Source organism: Cibotium barometz, chromosome 6, assembly GCF_041138505.1.
Source record: "Cibotium barometz isolate CiBa-2024 chromosome 6, ASM4113850v1, whole genome shotgun sequence".
Taxonomy (NCBI): domain Eukaryota; kingdom Viridiplantae; phylum Streptophyta; class Polypodiopsida; order Cyatheales; family Cibotiaceae; genus Cibotium; species Cibotium barometz.
Window position 1 is genome coordinate 2,926,336 of NC_141051.1, and position 18,689 is coordinate 2,945,024.

Sequence of the window (18,689 nt, forward strand, 5' to 3'; positions counted from 1 at the left end):
GAGGAGCATAAGACTCATTTGGCTACAAGTTGCGAAAGCATAAACTCTTCATAAATGCTAAGAAAAGTGAGTTCTTCCTCTCAGAGATCACTATTTGGGACACATTGTATCCAAAGAGGATGTAAAAATGGATCCTGCTAAAATTGAAACCATTCGAAATTGGCCAGAGTTACAAAATGTACATTAAGTACGTAGCTTTCTTGGATTATGTTCATACTATATAGGCGATTCATCAGGCATTTTGCCAAGATTGCCTCGCCATTGCATGATCTTACAAAGAAGAAAGCCACCTTCCAATGGACTTCAAATGAGCAAGATGCCTTCTTGCAACTCAAAAATGCCATCATTTGTGGACCTGTGTTGATTGTTCCCGACTTGCAAAAGCCATTCACAGTGGAATGTGATGCATGTGGGAATTGTATAAGAGCTGTCCTAAATCAAGAGGGTCATGCAGTTGCTTATGAGAGCCGTCGATTGCATGATGCTGAGATCCATATGGACATTTATGAAAAAGATCTCTTGGCTGTAATTCATGCCTTAAAAATATGGAAGCATTATCTTCTTGGGTCTGAATTTGTAGTCAAGACAGATCACCAAAGCTTGATGTACTTTCTATCTCAAACAAGGCTCTCGGAGAAGCAAATGAGAATGGCAAACTTTCTTTCGATATTTCATTTTCAGATTGTACATACTCAGGGAAAAAAGAATCTAGTGGCAGATGCTTTGTCCAGGAAGCCTTATATAGCTACAGTTTTAGTGGCCTCTCATGGGGACTTATCTGCCATGCGGGATTTGTATCATTTGGATGCTGATTTTTCCCATATATGGACTGATTTGATGGCTGGTCACTCACATGCCTCTTATGTGATCGAGAGGGTTATCTTATGAAGGATAACTGTCTATGCGTGGTGAGGGAGATGCATCCAAAGGTTATGGAGGAATGTCACGCTTCACCTTATGCTGGTCATAGAGGTATTTTACCCGCGACACGCATGATAGAAAGATATTTCTTTTGGCCAAGCATGCGTAAAGACATTGAGGCTTATGTACGCGCATGTATTACTTGCCAAAAAGTGAAATTTGATAGGCAAAAGTCTCCAGGTTTGCTTCAGCCTTTGCCTATTTCCTCGCAACCATGGGAAAGAATTACTATGGACTTTGCTATGGACTTACCTAGATCCCAGCATGGGAATGATGCTATTTGGACCATAGTTGATAGGTTTAGCAAGCAAGCTCACTTTTTGCCCGTCAAGAAAACCATTAAAGTTGATCATATGGTGAAGCTTTTCCTTGCTCACATATTCAAGCATCATGGTATGCCTAAGTCCATTGTTGGGGATAGAGATCCCAGGACTACGAGCCTCTTTTGGAGGGCTTTATTTGATAACATGGGCACTAAGCTTGAATTCTCATCTGTTTATCACTCCCAAACAGATGGTCAAAGTGAGGCTACAAATTTTGCTGTGTTGGATTTGTTGAAGTGTTATGTGGCAGATCAAAAGAGTGCCTGCGAGAAGTATCTTTCACTTGTACAGTTTGCCTACAATAACACAGTACATGCCTCCACGAGAAAGGCTCCGTTTGAGATTATTTCTGGCGGGGTGGTCTTGCCACCCATCCTTCATACAAAGGATGAGATTTTTGCAGCCGATGAGTATGTACGTGATTTGGATGTAGCCTTTGCTCGGGTGCGAATAGCCATTGCAAGATCTAAAGACAAGTATAAGAGGGTTGCCGACAAGCATAAAAGGGACATGCAAGTCAAGGAAGGTGATTGGGTATTGCTGAAATTTGAGAAAGCTAGGCTTCGGAACGGGCCAAGACGAGAGGGATCATCCAACAATATAATCCATATACCTCCGTGTGGGTACTGATTCTTCCCCAAAAACCACGGGTCTTCATGCAATAGAGCTTCAGTATTTCTTCGCGATGGAAGCCTCCAAAACAGTCCCATACAGTCGGTATTCTTCATGGGCAGCCTTCAAGTGAGAGAGAAAGAGAGTAGCCATCATTAGAGAAGCCTTCAACGGTGGTAGAGGCTAGTGTGTAGCAAGAGAGCCTCCATTAATGAAGAGAGAGGGCTCCAATTTATAGATTTGGGCCTCCCATGAGCTAAAATGGCAAGAGAAGGCTACAATGACAAGTGGAGAGCCACACAATAGCTGAAGTGACAAGTGTGAGGCCACTTGTCTCACTTTGATCCTTTTTCTAACAAGTGTCAGGCCACTTGTCTCACTTTGGTCCACTTTCTTGCCACATGTCCCAATCTAAGAGATGGGTCCTTCCATGATCTTTACCTCTAAAAATATCCCAACTGGTATACATTCTGTCATAGGCACTTTGCCAACTCTTGGTATCTGCTCAATTCCAGATGTAATGACGCGAACAGAATTTCCATCGGAGTCGGGCCAAAAATAGCAACTCTTCTAAATTTTAGGAGTGTGGTCCTTTGTATTCTAGGATAATCCCCCATTCCCAAAGCTTGTACTTTTCAAATATTTAAACATCCTGGAGTCCACCAGACCCCTTTCAGACTGGGAAATGTCCAGGCTGGTGACATCCTCCCCAACTTCTTAAAAGTTGTCCGCAACTTTAAGCTTCAAGTCATATATTCAAGATATAATCATGTCCCATCGATTGGGCGAGACGAGACAGTCTCAAAAAATCCAATATTACTGAAGAATCCATGTCCCAAAGAAATGGGTGAGACTAAATAAGTCTCCATAATACCAATATCAAAATCATGTCCCAAGATAAATGGGTGAGACAAAACAGTCCCATAAGTCTAGATAGCATAATCCATGTCCGAAGTAAATGGGCGAGACAAATCAGTCCCATAAGTCCAGATATCATAATCCATGTCCCAAGTAAATGGGCGAGACAAAATAAGTCTCCTGCCAACAAGACATCGGTCCACATGACCCTTGGCATAGACATAAATCCCGTCATGTGCACTTTACCACTTGCACTCCGTGTTGGTACTCTGACCACACACCTTGGATGAGAGGTGGGCTTACAAGAGACACACAATGAGCCAAAACGGCTGACCCCTCCCTTGAGTAAATTGTATTACTATTGGAGAAATTCAATACATAGCTTCACGGGCATCCATTGCCAAATCCTCCATGCCAATGCATATGAAATTCAGCATTTAGAAAACAATGGTATGTCGATGTAGATCACCAAGGAGCTGCCTTGACGCCCGGCCCGACTTCAGTGCCCATATTCTCTACCATTGGCTCTATGTTCTACCAAGCAAGGTAGCAACATCTTGAAGAGCACTTAGGACAAGAGAAATACTACACAGGGCGGCTAAACAAGGAGTCCTGAAAACAATCACTCGCAGGCATAGATAACCTGGTGTTCCATACGCATTTCTGCTACACATAGTTTATTGGCATTTCGGCCACCAACTCACACTACCCTCTCAAGTGCCCATGTTCCCTTCCATCTGCTCTCTATTGTTCCACCCACACATGGTAGAAACAATCTTCAAGAGAGCACGTAGGACAAGAGAACACTACACAGGGTATGTTGTGCTTGTCACTATCCTTTGAAGTGCCCATGTTCCCTTCCATCTGCTCTCTATTGTTCCACCCTCACATGGTAGAAACAATCTTCAAGAGAGCACATAGGACAAGAGAACACTACACAGGGTATGTGAATCATGAGTTCCATAAGTCCAATGCATGCCAAAAAAGAATAATCCATCCCAGTAAAAGGGAGCCATAAACATAATCCATAAACCTGAGGATGGATCCAAATTCCTAGAAAAGAAGTCCAAGAATTCATACACCTGTATACCATAATCCTTGTATACCATAACTCTTACCACATACTCCGTGCTAACCACACACCTTGGAGTAGAGGTGGACTTTATCCATAAAAGCATCATATCCATGAGATATCCAAAGATTTCTTCTCTATAAACTCGGACAGATTCGTCCATAAAAATTGCTTGTGAAGCCCAATATCTATATAAATCTCGTCCAAGAAAGAAATCTCCATAGATATAATCCATCCCAATAAAGAGAGCCATGAAAAGAATTCATCCCATTAAAAGGAGCCATGAAAAGAATTCATCCCATTAAAGGGAGCCATAAACAATGTTTCCCTGAAACCATCTCAAGGCAAACAACAACACCTTTCTCCTTGCATAGCTATACAAGGGTTAGTGAACATCAAAAACACTTCATAGTAAATAGCCAACGCACCAACTTTGCAAACTCAAAGTATACTTAGCTTTTCTTTGCCAGGTTGGTCATGAAGCCAAAAGAAATATCTCCTCACCATATCCTTAAGATATCCCAAGATATATCTCCATATAGCTTGCCTTTAAGCTTGATAATATAATCCGCAATATCCATATGGAAAGAGTGCTAAAAGTGTGCACATAAAGCCAACTCCATACTTCCAAGATAAATTTTGTGAATTCATAAATCCTTAGACCAAGCTGTCTATTGCTCATGCTCTTGCTTCATAGGCTCTGAAGTGGCTGGCCATGCTTAATAGCAATGATGGTAAGTGTGGTCCCCACTCGAGATCTTTTCTCTTCCTTATTGATAGAAGAAAGCCTCCGCTTCCAAGAAAGCCTATGCTCTGATACCAATGTAACTCGCGGGCGGGGGTGCTCGGGGGACTAGGGCCTTTGACACACTTGTTGATACCATCAATGCATATTAAAACATTTAAACATGGCCACAGCCTTAACACATATCCATCATCACTTTGCATAAAATATAAAGCTGGACAAAACATCCACAAATGCTGAAAATGGATCTTGCACATGTGACACCACATAGAGGCCGGAATGGGCCGACCCCCCCCCCCCCTTGGAGTATTTTATTACCCAAGGAGAATAATATCATGTACAAGCTTTGAGGGCCTTCTCTCCCCACGGGAGATGCCGGATTATCCATATACAAATGCCATAACACAGCCCAACACAAGGCAACCAAGCCGGAACATAGGCTGTAGAAATGCCGAGCCAACAATATAATCCATATACCTCCGTGTGGGTACTGATTCTTCCCCAAAAACCACGGGTCTTCATGCAATAGAGCTTCAGTATTTCTTCGCGATGGAAGCCTCCAAAACAGTCCCATACAGTCGGTATTCTTCATGGGCAGCCTTCAAGTGAGAGAGAAAGAGAGTAGCCATCATTAGAGAAGCCTTCAACGGTGGTAGAGGCTAGTGTGCAGCAAGAAAGCCTCCATTAATGAAGAGAGTGTTGGAAATAAGTGCACACTAGGTGTACTATTTCTCTAGTCTAGTTTCACTTAAGTCTTTGTGTCTTGAGTCTAGTGCCATGTGGCACCTCTACATTTACCCCATAAGTCAGTCTACTCAATCTTGTACTTCTCACCTATATATTGTAGGTGTCACATCAATGAAAGCATCAATCTTGTGTCTTGTCTACACTCATCTCAAGGTAACTCTTTGTATTTCATTTGTTCTTGTTTTATTTCTAGTTTTGCTCTTGCTTTCATAGTTCCTACATGGTATCAGAGCAGGCTGCTTCTGCCCTATATTGCCTGCCATAGCTTCTCCCTAGCTGCGCTCAGCCTGTAGGACCAGCCTACTCACACTCTGCACAGGCTGCGCCAACCTGAATCTGCTGTCCACCCTGCGCCGGCCTGATTTCAGTAGCTGCTGCATACTTCTCTTGTTTTCGTGAAGCTGCTACTGCTCTCTCACTTGGAGCTGCTGCTGCCCGCCATACTGTTGCAGCTCTTCTTTGGCTGCCTTCTTCATCGACTCAAGGGTGCGTATCATCTCAAGGAAGCTGCAGATCGACTGTCCTCCTAAACGAGCTATTTTTGCTGCATTCAGTTCTGCCATTGCTTCCTCTTGAAGAGTCTACAAGGTACTGTGCATTGTTTCCATCAGTTTGCTGGTTAGTCCTTTTCTTATCCTCATTTCTGCAAACTGCTAGTTCCTCATGCTTCGATGGGCTGTCAAATGCTATGGCCTTGACAAGTGGTGAGAGAGCCGGCTTCTAAAAACAGTTTGGATCTCTTCTTTCATTCATTTCTGCAATCTTGTAAGGGAATAGACACTGCCCTTGCATTTTAGCAAGAGGTAAGACCTTCCCACATGGCCTCTTCTACTCATTCTCTCATGTCTATCGACAAATTCAATGGGTCCAACTTTCATACTTGGCAAATCAAAATCAAGTGCCATCTTATGAAAGAAAGTCTTTGGGAGGTTGTTCATCCTGCTGCTCCCGAAGATTCCGACATTGAGCAAGTTATCACTTATGCTCCCACTGCCAAGAATGACAAAGCCTATGCTATCATCTTGCTTGGTCTTGGAGATGATTACATTCATCACATCTCCGACATACAGTCTGCTTCTCGAGCATGGATCACTTTGGATACCCTTTTTGGACCCCGCTCTAAAAATTCTAAGATTGCACTTATGATCTCATTCTTTGATCTATATATGCAGGAGGGAGCTACTATAGCCTCTCATGTCAATTATTTTCGCAGTCTTATGGTTCAGCTTGCATCAGTGAAGTCCCCCATCTCCGAAGATATTGCTATTGCTGTGCTTCTCAAAAGCTTACCTGACACCTATGCTACTCTTGTCACTATCTTCAAATATCACAATAATCCTACTCTTGAAGGTATCATCAATGCTCTCCAAGAAGAGGAAAGAACAAAACAACAAAAGGTAACTGACACTGCATTTTTAGCAAAGAAAGGAGGATCTAAGGTAAGAAAGCCTTGCACCCATTGTGGAAAAACTAATCATTTGGAGAAGGACTGCTTCAAGGCTCATCCATGCACCATTTGTGGCCGTGATAATCACCGGGAGAAGGACTGCTACTCTAAAACCTCTACATCAGCCCCTGTATCTACCTCAGCCCATGTTGCTGCAGCATCTACATCAGCAGATCTTGCTGTTCATTCCTCACATGATGAGGAATGGGCTTTCTGATTACTTCACCTTTCTTGTCTACCACTTTGACCACCGATGATGTAGGTCAAGGGGTTCTAGTGTCTTACTCATTATGTTTTTTTGTCCCTACCCAAGAGGCAGAGATTGCCCTTGAGGAGGGGATGTCTTCAAGGTCCATCTGTTTGTCTACAGTCAGTCTTCTGTCTATCTAGTCTTGTCTGTCTGTCTATCTGCTGTCTGTCTATCTGTCTGACTGAGACTTGTTTTAAGATCCATCTTGTCCCTATCCTTGTGGACCCATATGAGGATATCACTTGAGGAGGGGTGTCTCAGGATCTTGTCTCTCATGTCTTGTCTCTCAGTCTCTCAGTCTTTATATCTGTCTTCTAGTATTGTCTATCTTGTCTTCTAGCTTGTCTCTCAATCCTTGTCTAGTCTCTCTGTCTTGGTCTTATCTTTTGTCATGTCATAGTCTTGTCTTTGTGTCTTCCTCCTAGTGTCCACTTAAGGAGGGTGTTGGAAATAAGTGCACACTAGGTGTACTATTTCTCTAGTCTAGTTTCACTTAAGTCTTTGTGTCTTGAGTCTAGTGCCATGTGGCACCTCTACATTTATCCCATAAGTCAGTCTACTCAATCTTGTACTTCTCACCTATATATTGTAGGTGTCACATCAATGAAAGCATCAATCTTGTGTCTTGTCTACACTCATCTCAAGGTAACTCTTTGTATTTCATTTGTTCTTGTTTTATTTCTAGTTTTGCTCTTGCTTTCATAGTTCCTACAGAGAGAGGGCTCCAATTTATAGATTTGGGCCTCCCATGAGCTAAAATGGCAAGAGAAGGCTACAATGACAAGTGGAGAGCCACACAATAGCTGAAGTGACAAGTGTGAGGCCACTTGTCTCACTTTGATCCTTTTTCTAACAAGTGTCAGGCCACTTGTCTCACTTTGGTCCACTTTCTTGCCACATGTCCCAATCTAAGAGATGGGTCCTTCCATGATCTTTACCTCTAAAAATATCCCAACTGGTATACATTCTGTCATAGGCACTTTGCCAACTCTTGGTATCTGCTCAATTCCAGATGTAATGACGCGAACAGAATTTCCATCGGAGTCGGGCCAAAAATAGCAACTCTTCTAAATTTTAGGAGTGTGGTCCTTTGTATTCTAGGATAATCCCCCATTCCCAAAGCTTGTACTTTTCAAATATTTAAACATCCTGGAGTCCACCAGACCCCTTTCAGACTGGGAAATGTCCAGGCTGGTGACAGATATGTAAGTGGAGAGAACAAGAACTAGAGCTTGTTGAAGATGGGAATATGTCAGCAGAGCAAGTAAAGACATGGAAGGCTTGAAATGAGAAGAGTCATGTATTAATAAAGTGTACCTAGAATGAAGAGAAGACTTTTTTTTGCACCAAAAAGAACTTCATAAGTGAAGTGTGCTTACATGGTGGTTTTACATGGGCGATGAAATCTAGTGCTCTTGTGATACTTTACTACCTTCCCTATAAATAAGTAAAAATACTTTTGAATTTCTAGTTACTATAGCCGCTCTAACAGAAATGCCAGTATGCGTTCTGATCAAGCATTTGCAGCCATGCAAATGCATGTGAATGGAAAAAATACAAGTAAGTGTGCTTAATCCTCAACCGATCTCCGATGATTGCAGTGCCTAAAACGACTCCGTTTGGGGGTTATTTTGCCAGGAAACCAGATGTCTCCCATTTCTGTGTTTTTGGGAGTGATGCCTATGTTCACATTCCAAAGAAGCAGAGGGGGAAGCTTGACTTAGTCCCAGAAGCTTGTTTTTGTGGGATATAACTCTCTTTCCAAAGGCTACATGTTATATGACTCGGAGCGGAATGAGGTTGTTGTCAGTAGAGATGTTGTCTTTGATGAGCATGTTCCAGCTTCCACTATTGAGGAGCCACCGCTTCTTGGAGAGCTAGATGTGTACGAGGATGAGTCTTGGGCTATTGTTCTAGCTAGCTAGCCTTAGTCAGTTGTAGAGGTTGAGCCCAAGGTTGGAGATGTTGCACAGCAGCAGCAGGAGGCTCCACGTTCTGTTCGGGTACCAAAGTGGTTGTTGGATACCATTCGACAGTCATGTGCGATGCAGTATTCCTTCGAGTGGACCACGGAGGATGGACCTCAAAGATCACAGAGTTCTTGACAAATGTCAGCCAGAGGAGCATTTATAGGTAAATTATGCCTTGATGTCTCGTATCATTCGAGACAAGGAGCCTACTTCAGTTAAAGAAGTTCTTTCCCAAGAGACTTGGAGGAAAGCCATGCAAGTGGAACTAGAGGCCATAGAGAAGAATGGGACTTGGGAGTTGGTTCCGAGGCCGTCGAAACGGTCAGTCATTGGTGTGAAGTGGGTTTACAAAAACAAGTATAAGTCCGATGGGTCTGTGGACAAGCACAAAGCCAGACTTGTGGCTAAGGGCCATGCTCAGCTGCTAGGCATTGACTATGAGGACACTTTTGCACCGGCAGCTAGGATGGCTACGATTCGGATAGTTCTTGCTCTTGCCTCTCATCGGCAATGGCCAGTGTATCAGATGGATGTTAAATCTGTGTTCCTGAATGGTCACTTACAGGAGGAGGTGTATGTTGAGCAACCTCTTGGCTTTGAGGTTTCTGGCTACAAAGGTATGGTTTACAGGTTGTGGAAGGCCTTCTATGGTCTGAAACAAGCTCGTGGGGCTTGGAATCGGAAGATTGATAGTTTCTTTTAAAAGCAGGGTTTCCAGAGATTAGTTTTGCAGATCCAAACTTGTATCTCTTTTGGAACCGTGGTATGGTCACTTTGATTATCCTATATGTGATCATCCTCATTGGCAGTCATGTGGAGCACATAGCTGTGACGAAGACTGCCATGTCGGAGAAGTTTAAGATGACTGATTTAGGCTTATTTCATTTCTTTTTGGGATTGGAGATTTGGTAGACCCAGAGGGGGTTCTTTGTTTCTTAGTAGCGGTATGTTCATGAGTTGCTGGAGGCCTTTGGGATGGAGAACTGCAAGCCTATTTCATCTCCGATAGACCCGAATACCAAACTTACTGCACATGATCCTTGTGAGCATGTTATGCCTCTTTGTATTGGAAACTTGTCGGTTCATTGATTTGGTTGCTGAACACTAGATTGGACTTGAGTTTTTCAGTGGGGCTGTTGAGGTCATTTATGCAGACACCTTTGAAGACTCTTTGGGACGTAGGATTGCAGATCTTGTTATATCTTCAAGGTATGAAGGATCTTGGACTCTTTTATGACACTAGAGGGGGATCGAAGGACCGAGTCAGACTCCGAGGTTGGAGTGACTCTGATTGGGGAGGAGATCCAGACACGAGGAGATCTACTTCAGGATACGGCTTTACCCTTGGCTTAGGAGCGCTTTCTTGGAGCAGCAAGAAGCAACCAACTGTTGCCTTGTCTTCCACTGAGGCAGAGTATCAGGCTACTTGTGCTACTGCTTGTGAGGTTGTGTGGCTTAGAAGGTTACTTGGCAAGATTGTGTTTCAATAGAAGGAACCCACGGTCATCCAGTACGACAACTAGAGCTGTATACCTATTGCTCGGAACCCGGTCTTCCATGCCCGGACCAAGCATATAGAGATACAATATCACTTTGTTCTAGAGAAGATTTTGTTTGGTGACATCTTGCTAGTTTTTTTTTCGATGGAGGATAAAGCGATGAACCTCTTCACGAAGCCTCTACCTCAGCAGATGTTCCATTATTGCCGCTCCCCCCCCCCCCCCCCCCCCCCCCCCGCGCAGTTCTGTACCGGATATACTTGTGTATATACTAGAGTTCGACACCGTCTCTCCTCTCTTGCTCTTCTGCTGTTTTTTGCTCTTTGATTTCTCTCTCTTTTCTGCTGCACATTCCGACAGGGTGTCCCCTAGGACCGCCAAACTTCCACATAAACATAAAAGCAAACTTAAAAGCAGTGGCCTGGGAAGATTAGTCTTCCCTTGCCACAACCTTCATCTCCCCATGGAGTAGGTGACAACGCACATTTTGTTTTACTCGAAATTGAAGGAGCAACGTTTGCATCTTGCCATTGTGTTTGAAGAGCTCTGAATGCATAAGCTCTACATAAATGGTAAGAAAAGTTAATTCTTCCTGCACAAAACTGGCGAAAATTGATCAAAAGCTGCACGGGGAGCTTGGATGACTTTCCAACAGCCTTTGGCATCAACCCACGCTGAGAGATGAGGCTCCGACAACTTATTGCCAACCCTCAATGCTGAAAACAATGAAATAGAGGCTCGCTTTATAATAGTGCTCGAGTTTGATTTTTCTACTTTTTAGTTAGGAAATTTCTGTTGTGTTTTTATTTTTGCTCTTTTGCTGCTTTCTGGGTCTATGCATGTCAGAATCAAGCAAGAGTGGAATCAAAATGATTGTCTTTTAGAGCTCCTTGATTTGATTGCTGATATGCTGGTCCCATTTGATGTGCACTGCTTATAATTAATTTCGTGAGTCATGTCTTGTGACGTGCTGGACCTATGGTCTCATAGCTTGACCATAGATGTTGGATATTGTGATCTGTTCCTCTTTAGCTCGAGAGTGAGCTTGTGAGCCGTTCTCGTTTGGATCTAACTCTCTGGGTCAGGAGGTTAATTAGAGTTCCGCCACTACCGTTCCACTATTGGATGTGTTATATTGTGCTTGGTGTGAGTTGATCTCGGTTTAAATCCTGGTTCTGTGAATGGGAACTTCATATGTAATGTTAAGGAAGCAGCAGTCAGTTCAACTTTTCTTACTACCATAAGTTTCACTTTGTATGTAACATGCAACGGAAGTCTTCGTATTGGAGGATCCTGTCACACAAATGCTCACACCGTCTTCTGTATCCAGAGTTTCGCGAGTTTAGCAGTCCACTTTAATACTTAAAACTTTAGAGAGATACGAGAGAGAGAGAGAGAGAGAGAGAGAGAGAGAGAGATGAGAACCATACACCGTATGGGGTCCCGAATTACCCACTGAAGGGCCCCCTATCCCGTCAGCGAGATAGTATTTGCTTTATTATCTTTAAAGAGACTGACGGTGTGACTGACAATAAGCCAAACGCAAGACCTTTGAAGACCAAAGAACTGTGCTGGGCTGAACTGTGCACTGCTGTAGAAGCACCAAAGATGTCCAATCTTGAGTCTATGCTCTCTTCCCAATGGTATGAGGGAGGGATGCAAAGCTAGGGTTGAGAGAGGGGCTGTTTGGGACTGCTCTAGATTGTAGATGATTGCTGTAAATGAATGAGAATGCTGGGTTTTACCTTCACCAAGTGGCTGGAGCAAAACGATGAATGAATGAATGTTGAAAACTGCATGGATGCAGAAAGCGCAAGGTTTACTGATGGCTGAATGCTGTGAACTGATGGCTGAATGCTGAGGACTGATGCGTTTGCTGATGGAGGGCTGAAAGCACAAGCGTTGATGCTCCTCTTGTTGAAGGATGATTTGCTTCTCCAAAACGCATGGATCTGAGGTGGATGCAAGGCCGAATATGATGCGCCTGAATGCTCTTTGCTGAATATGAATGAATGAATAGATGATTATGCAAAGCCTCTATTTATATGGACAAGATGTGCCAGTCGGCTGGCTGCAGTGCTGGCCGACTGCACATGTCCAAATAAAATGTCTAAATGATGTATAAAATGCTGGGAAAAATACCATAAAAATCCTAGATAAATCCTGGATGCTATCTCAGGTTCGTGCAATCCTAGATAAATACCATAAAAATCCTAGATAAATCTTGGATGCTATCTGAGGTTCCTGCAATGGTCTAGATGCTATGCATGAATGCTGTGCAATATGCAGGATGCTTTCTAATGCAAACCCTAAGGTTTCTACTGACTGTATATGCATGAATGCGTCTCTTTAAGTGGGTTAAGGGACTTATACTAACTGACTGACTGACTATGGCTGAGAATGACCTACGTAGCTCGTGCCTGACTTATCCTGGACTGAGGATTACAATGGGGTCACGGCGTACGACAAATATCATTCTGAATGGAACTAATACTGTACAATTGTTGCACTGTTGATGATGAGCCAGCTTGTCACCACGTACTATAGTGCAGAGTGCATGCGACATTGTAGCTCAAATTGGAGAAGTGTCTTTCTTCCGTGAATTGTATTTTTTACAATGATGCAAGAATGCTGAGTCATTTTTCACCCTGTTTTGTAAGGAAAGCGCTGTACAATTGTGTAAGGGGATGACTTTCTTGAACTTATTTGCAGTTCTACATCAAAACAGGAACCTGCAAGTTCGGGCCTGCATGCCGGTACCATCATCCCCGGCCAAAGGATGAATCAGACAGTAGTGGACAAGTGCAGCTTAATTTCCTTGGCCTGCCTCTAAGACCGGTTCGTGGATAAGTATGATTGCTTGCATGTCGAAGTGCTATTGCACTGTGTTGTCTTGATTTGTGCAACCGTTTCGTTAAATTTTACACTGGTTTTTGAAAGAAATTTTTGTGATGTCTCTTACAGGGAGAGAAGGAATGTGCTTACTATGTGCAGACAGGTTCCTGCATGTATGGTGGTACTTGCAGGTTTCATCATCCTCAGCCCACTGCAGCTGGAACTATGCTGCCTGTTTCTAACTCTTTCATGTACTCACCCAGCAGAGCAGAATCTCCAGCACCTGTGCCTTATCAAGGTGGAGTGCCTTCATGTCCTGTGACAAGGGCTACTTTTATCCCATCCGGATCAGGAGTGCCTTCATGTCCTGTGACAAGGGCTCCTTTTATCCCATCTGGTTCCGGACTGCCAAGCCCTCTGAGCCACATGCCTGTGCTTGTATCTTCTCCTCAGACCATTTCAATGGCCGGATCAAATGCATATAAAGTAAGTTCTCTTTTTGTTATAATGCTAATGTCACACGAAATAATCTTTAGATTTCTTTTCTCTTTCCTTGTGTTGTTCTTAGAACTATTCAAATGACGTAAGTGCTAGTAAGTCTTTTTTATGGTTTGTCATCCTTCAATCATGCGATGCTGTTGCAGCCCAGTCTCAACCATCTAACATGATAATCTAGTAACTCCTTGGTAACCTTGAAACCTTTCATGAGAGTCAAAACCTGGACGAAAGCTGCTTTGATTTGGTTAGCATGCTGTACAAGGTGCTGAGTATAGTATGAAATTACGTGTTTGGTTTGTATTTCCGAGTGTTCTCTGCCTGCTTTCCTCCATTTGTTCCTTCACTAGTGGCTGTGGCTTCAGCTGTTGTTTCTATGGGGATGGGAACCTATGGATGAATAGGTGTGCCTCTGTGCCCTCTTCTTTCTTCTCCCTCGTTTTAAACAATCCCGCCACTTGCTCGCCCCAAAATCCCCCCACTCGCTCGGTTATGGTGTTTAACACCACACAAGCATGGGTGACGAGATCAGAGCCTCAGTTCACTTTCCGAGGGGAGCCGGTAGAGTACATCAGGTCATATGTCTACTTGGGAGTTACTTTCACAGGACCGCGTTTTTCCCTGAAGGAGGCAGCAGCAGCTAGATTAGCTCGAGGGCATGCAGCCTTGGGGGCACTTGAGAGGCAGTGTGCACACATACAATTTCAGGAGCCACGCACCAAATTGTGACTATATGATACGCTTGTCACACCGACCCTCCTGTACGGAGCTCCAATTTGGGGGCCCAGTATACATCACAAATCTCAGAGAGGGACAGATGAGGGATGGAGGCAAATGGAGAGACCACTGATTATGATGATTGCCCGCATGATTCGGAGCAAATCATCAGTACCACATGAGATTGTTCGGGCTGAGCTGGGTGCCCCATCAGTAGTAACCGAGGCCCTATTCCAGGCAGTTACCTTTTTACAGCGGCTATGGGAGCTCCCTCAGCAGAGGTACTCCCGTTTGGCATTGACCTCATTCATACAATTGGCAGAGGATGGAGATACTCATTGTTGGTACGCTTAGATGAGATCATGGTTTGACCTACATGGTTTGCGGATAGAGGCACTACCACCCTTTCAGTATAGTCTGGATTGCCCATTTTTGGATCTCACCCACTCCGTGATCAGGATGGATATCATCAGAGTGGACACATAGAGGACATGGACTAGCCCCCTTGAGCCCTTGGGCACGAAAATGACTCATTACAAGAGCCATTTTCTACACCTCTCACCGGATGATTTTATCACCCGCCCGGCGTACATGGATGTACACTTATCACATGGGATACGTTGTGCCATTGGATAGATCTGGACCTCATCACACCAGCTGCAGATTGAGACAGGGCGATATGTGCATCAGATCGTGGATGACCGCATTTGTCAGCTATGCTACCAGGAGGTAGAGACACAGGAACACTACATTTGTGGATGTACAATCTATTATGAGATCCGAGGGAGATATCACTGCCTCTTCCGAGAGGGTTTTGGGCCGTTACGCAGGGTCATGGAGTTTGAGGATCAGAGATGCCTCGGATTGTTTCTACCTGAGCTTAGGAGACATAGAGAGACCCTCTTGGCAGACAAAAGGCCGAGCCATGATGTACCTAGACAGAGGACCCTGACAGATTTCTTCGGCACTAGCACCAGCAACCCAGCCCACACACCTCCTGTTACCTCCTCCATTGGGCCATCAGAGCACCAACCACGCTCCCAGGGAGTCACCACTGATAGAGCAGTTATCTTATGTCGTGCTCGTCGGCCACGCCCACCAGGATCCCGACCACGGCATCCTCACCATCGCCAGATCAAAGCCATTATTGCTCGGCATCGGAGGCGCCTACCTCGCTTCTACGACCTCTCCATTCTAGACAGTCCCTTGGCGGAGATACTTTAAGTGCATCTGCCAGACAATGCATACCAAGGAGTACAGACTATAGAGCATAGTCATCAAAAGCAACGGCATCAGAAAACATCTCTGCAGGTGATGAAGATGTAAGGGTCAAGGTTGATACATGTGTAGCCAAACTGGCCTGATCTGCACCTGCGGAAGAAGATGCCAGCTTCTTCTTTTTTTTTTTTCTCTCAATACACTTCCTGCATTTCTCTATGGTGTGCCCTGTTTTCCTGCAATAATTATAGCGCTTTTTCTTTTCAGGCTTGTTCTCTGGCTTGGGAGGATCCGATGGGCTAGGTTTAGGCCCAGATCTATTCCCACGAAAGGGAGCAGACATTGCTGACTCAGCAGACATCATGTCGTTCCTGTTGGAATGAGATTGCTCTTCACTGAGCAAGAGAGTCACAAGGTTGTCAAAAGTGACCGCATTAGGTGCATTGCCAGCCAACAACCGCAAAGTGGTGCCAAATGTCTGATAAGAGTCGGGCAAATTACGCAAAACTGTCTGAACAAGATAGCCATCTGCCAAGACCTCATCAATGTTAATGAGCTGCTCTCGTAGGTCTTTCACATGCGTAAGGTATTGATCGATAGAGTCACCTTTAAGCATGCGGTCAGTCTCAAGCTTGCCCCGAAGGTAAGCTACAGGAGCCTCATTGCGACCTGAATACAACGCCGCCAAGGTATCCCAAGCACCCTTTGTAGTGGTGCAGGAACGAATGTGCGGAATGATATGCTTGCGGCACGAGAGAGCAATCAACGCATGGGCCTGAGCATCCCTAGCATCCCAAGTACACTGCTGCTGAGTAGGAGGTGGACGAGGAGGTGGACCTACAGGAGGGTGAGCGGGAATCACTTCACCTTCCGCTGGAGCAGGTGCAAGAGGATGCTCCTCAGTGTCATCCACATATAGCCATACATTCTTGGCAACCAATACATGACGCATCATATAAGCCCACATAGGGTAGTTATCTCCAATGAGCTTGTCCTCTTGAGATAGCATTCCAAAGAGGTCATTATTACTGTTCGCCATGGTAACACAACAAATCTGTCTCAAGTCACCACGAGCAGGCAATGCCTAGCAAAACCGTAAGAATGCTGGAGATAAATAGCAAGATAATGAATGGACTGAAATGCGCGATGATGGTCAAAGTGTCCACAATGGCATACATATACTGCAACAAACCACAAATGTACACATGTGCCGTGAAAAACACGATCAGCTGACACCTGTAAGAGCTGCAAGTGCTCAAATCCTGACAAAAGCAAAGGTAAACTGGTCAAATGCTGCAAAGATGGGCTCAATGTAGAAAAGCCCCAATTTTTAGGCAGCCAATTAGACCAAATCTGAACCGGATCTGTACCTGTAAATTTGCTAAAGCAATTGTCACCCGTACCAAATGCTGTAATGCCCCAAAAAATTGGAGGAAATGCCTCAATGCCAAGTAAATGTGCCTGTAATACCCAAAATGACTGCAAATAGTGCCAATTTTTGCAAAATAGTGCCAATTTCTGCAAAATAGTGCCAATTTTTGCAAAATTACCAAATTTCTAGTGCAATTATGCACCAAATCTACTGAAATCAATGCCAATGTGTGCCAATGTTGCAATTGCAAGCTCAATGGTGAAAAGCCCCAAAATTAATGCAACTAATTTGCTAATTTTTAGCAATTTTAGGTCAAAATTTGCAAATCCCACAAACTTGAAATCTGTAAGGGATTTGGAGTTGCAGTTGGGCAGCAGCAATAGGTAGGTGGTGAACGGATCTGATGCCCGACGTGTAGATATGACAGATCTGAGGTGCAGTCAGCGGGTGCTGTACAGTCCACGGTGGCAGAGCAGAGGCGGTTTAGGTACAGTTGGCAAGGGCGCATAGAGTGGAAGGCGCACAGATCTGAGGCGTAGGTTCGCTGCAGGTACAGGCGGCGCTGCACATAGGTACGGTCGGCGCAGTACAAGTAGGCGCAAGGGGCGATGGCGGATCTTGAGAGAGGCGGCGGCGCAAGGGTGACGACGGATTAGAGAGGTGGCGGATTTGAGGGTGGATGCAGAGGGCTGTAGGGGAAACCCTAACCCTAATGCTCAGAAACCCTAATGCAGGATGCAGGGAGAAACCCTAACCCTAATGCTCTGAAACCCTAACCCTAATGCACCGATGTGTGCAATAGGCTCAAGCAAGAGGAGAAGCTCAAGGGCAATGGGTGTAACCCTAACCCTAGCAGCACCCTGCTCTGATACCAATGTTGGGTAGGAGGGCAGCTAGCACGCGCGCGCGCGCGCGCACACACACACACACACACACAACCTCAAGCACAGAGAAACGTGAGAGTACTGGAAAAGATGCTCTCAATAATGATAAAATGAAAGTACAAGTGAGTACATATAGTAGCCTAGGGCAAAGTGCCCAACACACATAAGTGTGTTCACACGGGGAAAAAACTTGTGTCCAGTCATAGGGATGCTTGTGAGTAAGTTGTGTTCACACCTGAACTAGCCGGGAGTGGACATGACCAACATTTTCTCGTACCATGCTCTGGGAGCTTGCGTACGACCACACAAAGCCTTCCATAACCTGCACACTTTGTGTTCTTGACCCTTCTGAACAACCCCACAAGGCCGAGAAACCACAATGCGAGTACAAAAGATAAGTGAGAGTGGCCTAAAGTACAAAAGTTACTTCACACACACTCTCAATTGTGAGATAAGAGTGTGTTCCTGTGCATGGGGAAAAGTGCCCTGGCTAGTCCTAGAGTGTTTAGACACCACTGCCCATGACATAGATGTCTACATAAATCTTGGAGGCAATGCAACTCCCGTCATCAATTTAAGCAGGAGGGGATGCCATGTGCACACCACTTGTACTAGGGTGCATGTGGCCGTTCTAGGTAATCAATATAATTACGAGTCATTTTGGGATGGGCACTCTGCATTTTGTGAGCCTTTGTCTAGGGACATGTTGCCAAGCACCGTCTAG

At 44.6% G+C, this 18,689-nt stretch overlaps 1 protein-coding gene across 2 annotated transcripts in view; it reads left to right on the forward strand.

Moving 5' to 3' along the window:
* Positions 1-18,689, forward strand: part of LOC147637346 (zinc finger CCCH domain-containing protein 32-like) — a 52,576-nt gene that overhangs the window by 26,243 nt on the left and 7,644 nt on the right. For both annotated transcript variants that reach the window (XM_086799127.1, XM_086799129.1), the window contains exons 4-5: positions 13,157-13,282; positions 13,409-13,765. In XM_086799127.1, coding sequence (XP_086655253.1) covers positions 13,157-13,282; positions 13,409-13,765 — 483 coding nt within the window. The remainder of the gene's footprint in view (positions 1-13,156; positions 13,283-13,408; positions 13,766-18,689) is intronic.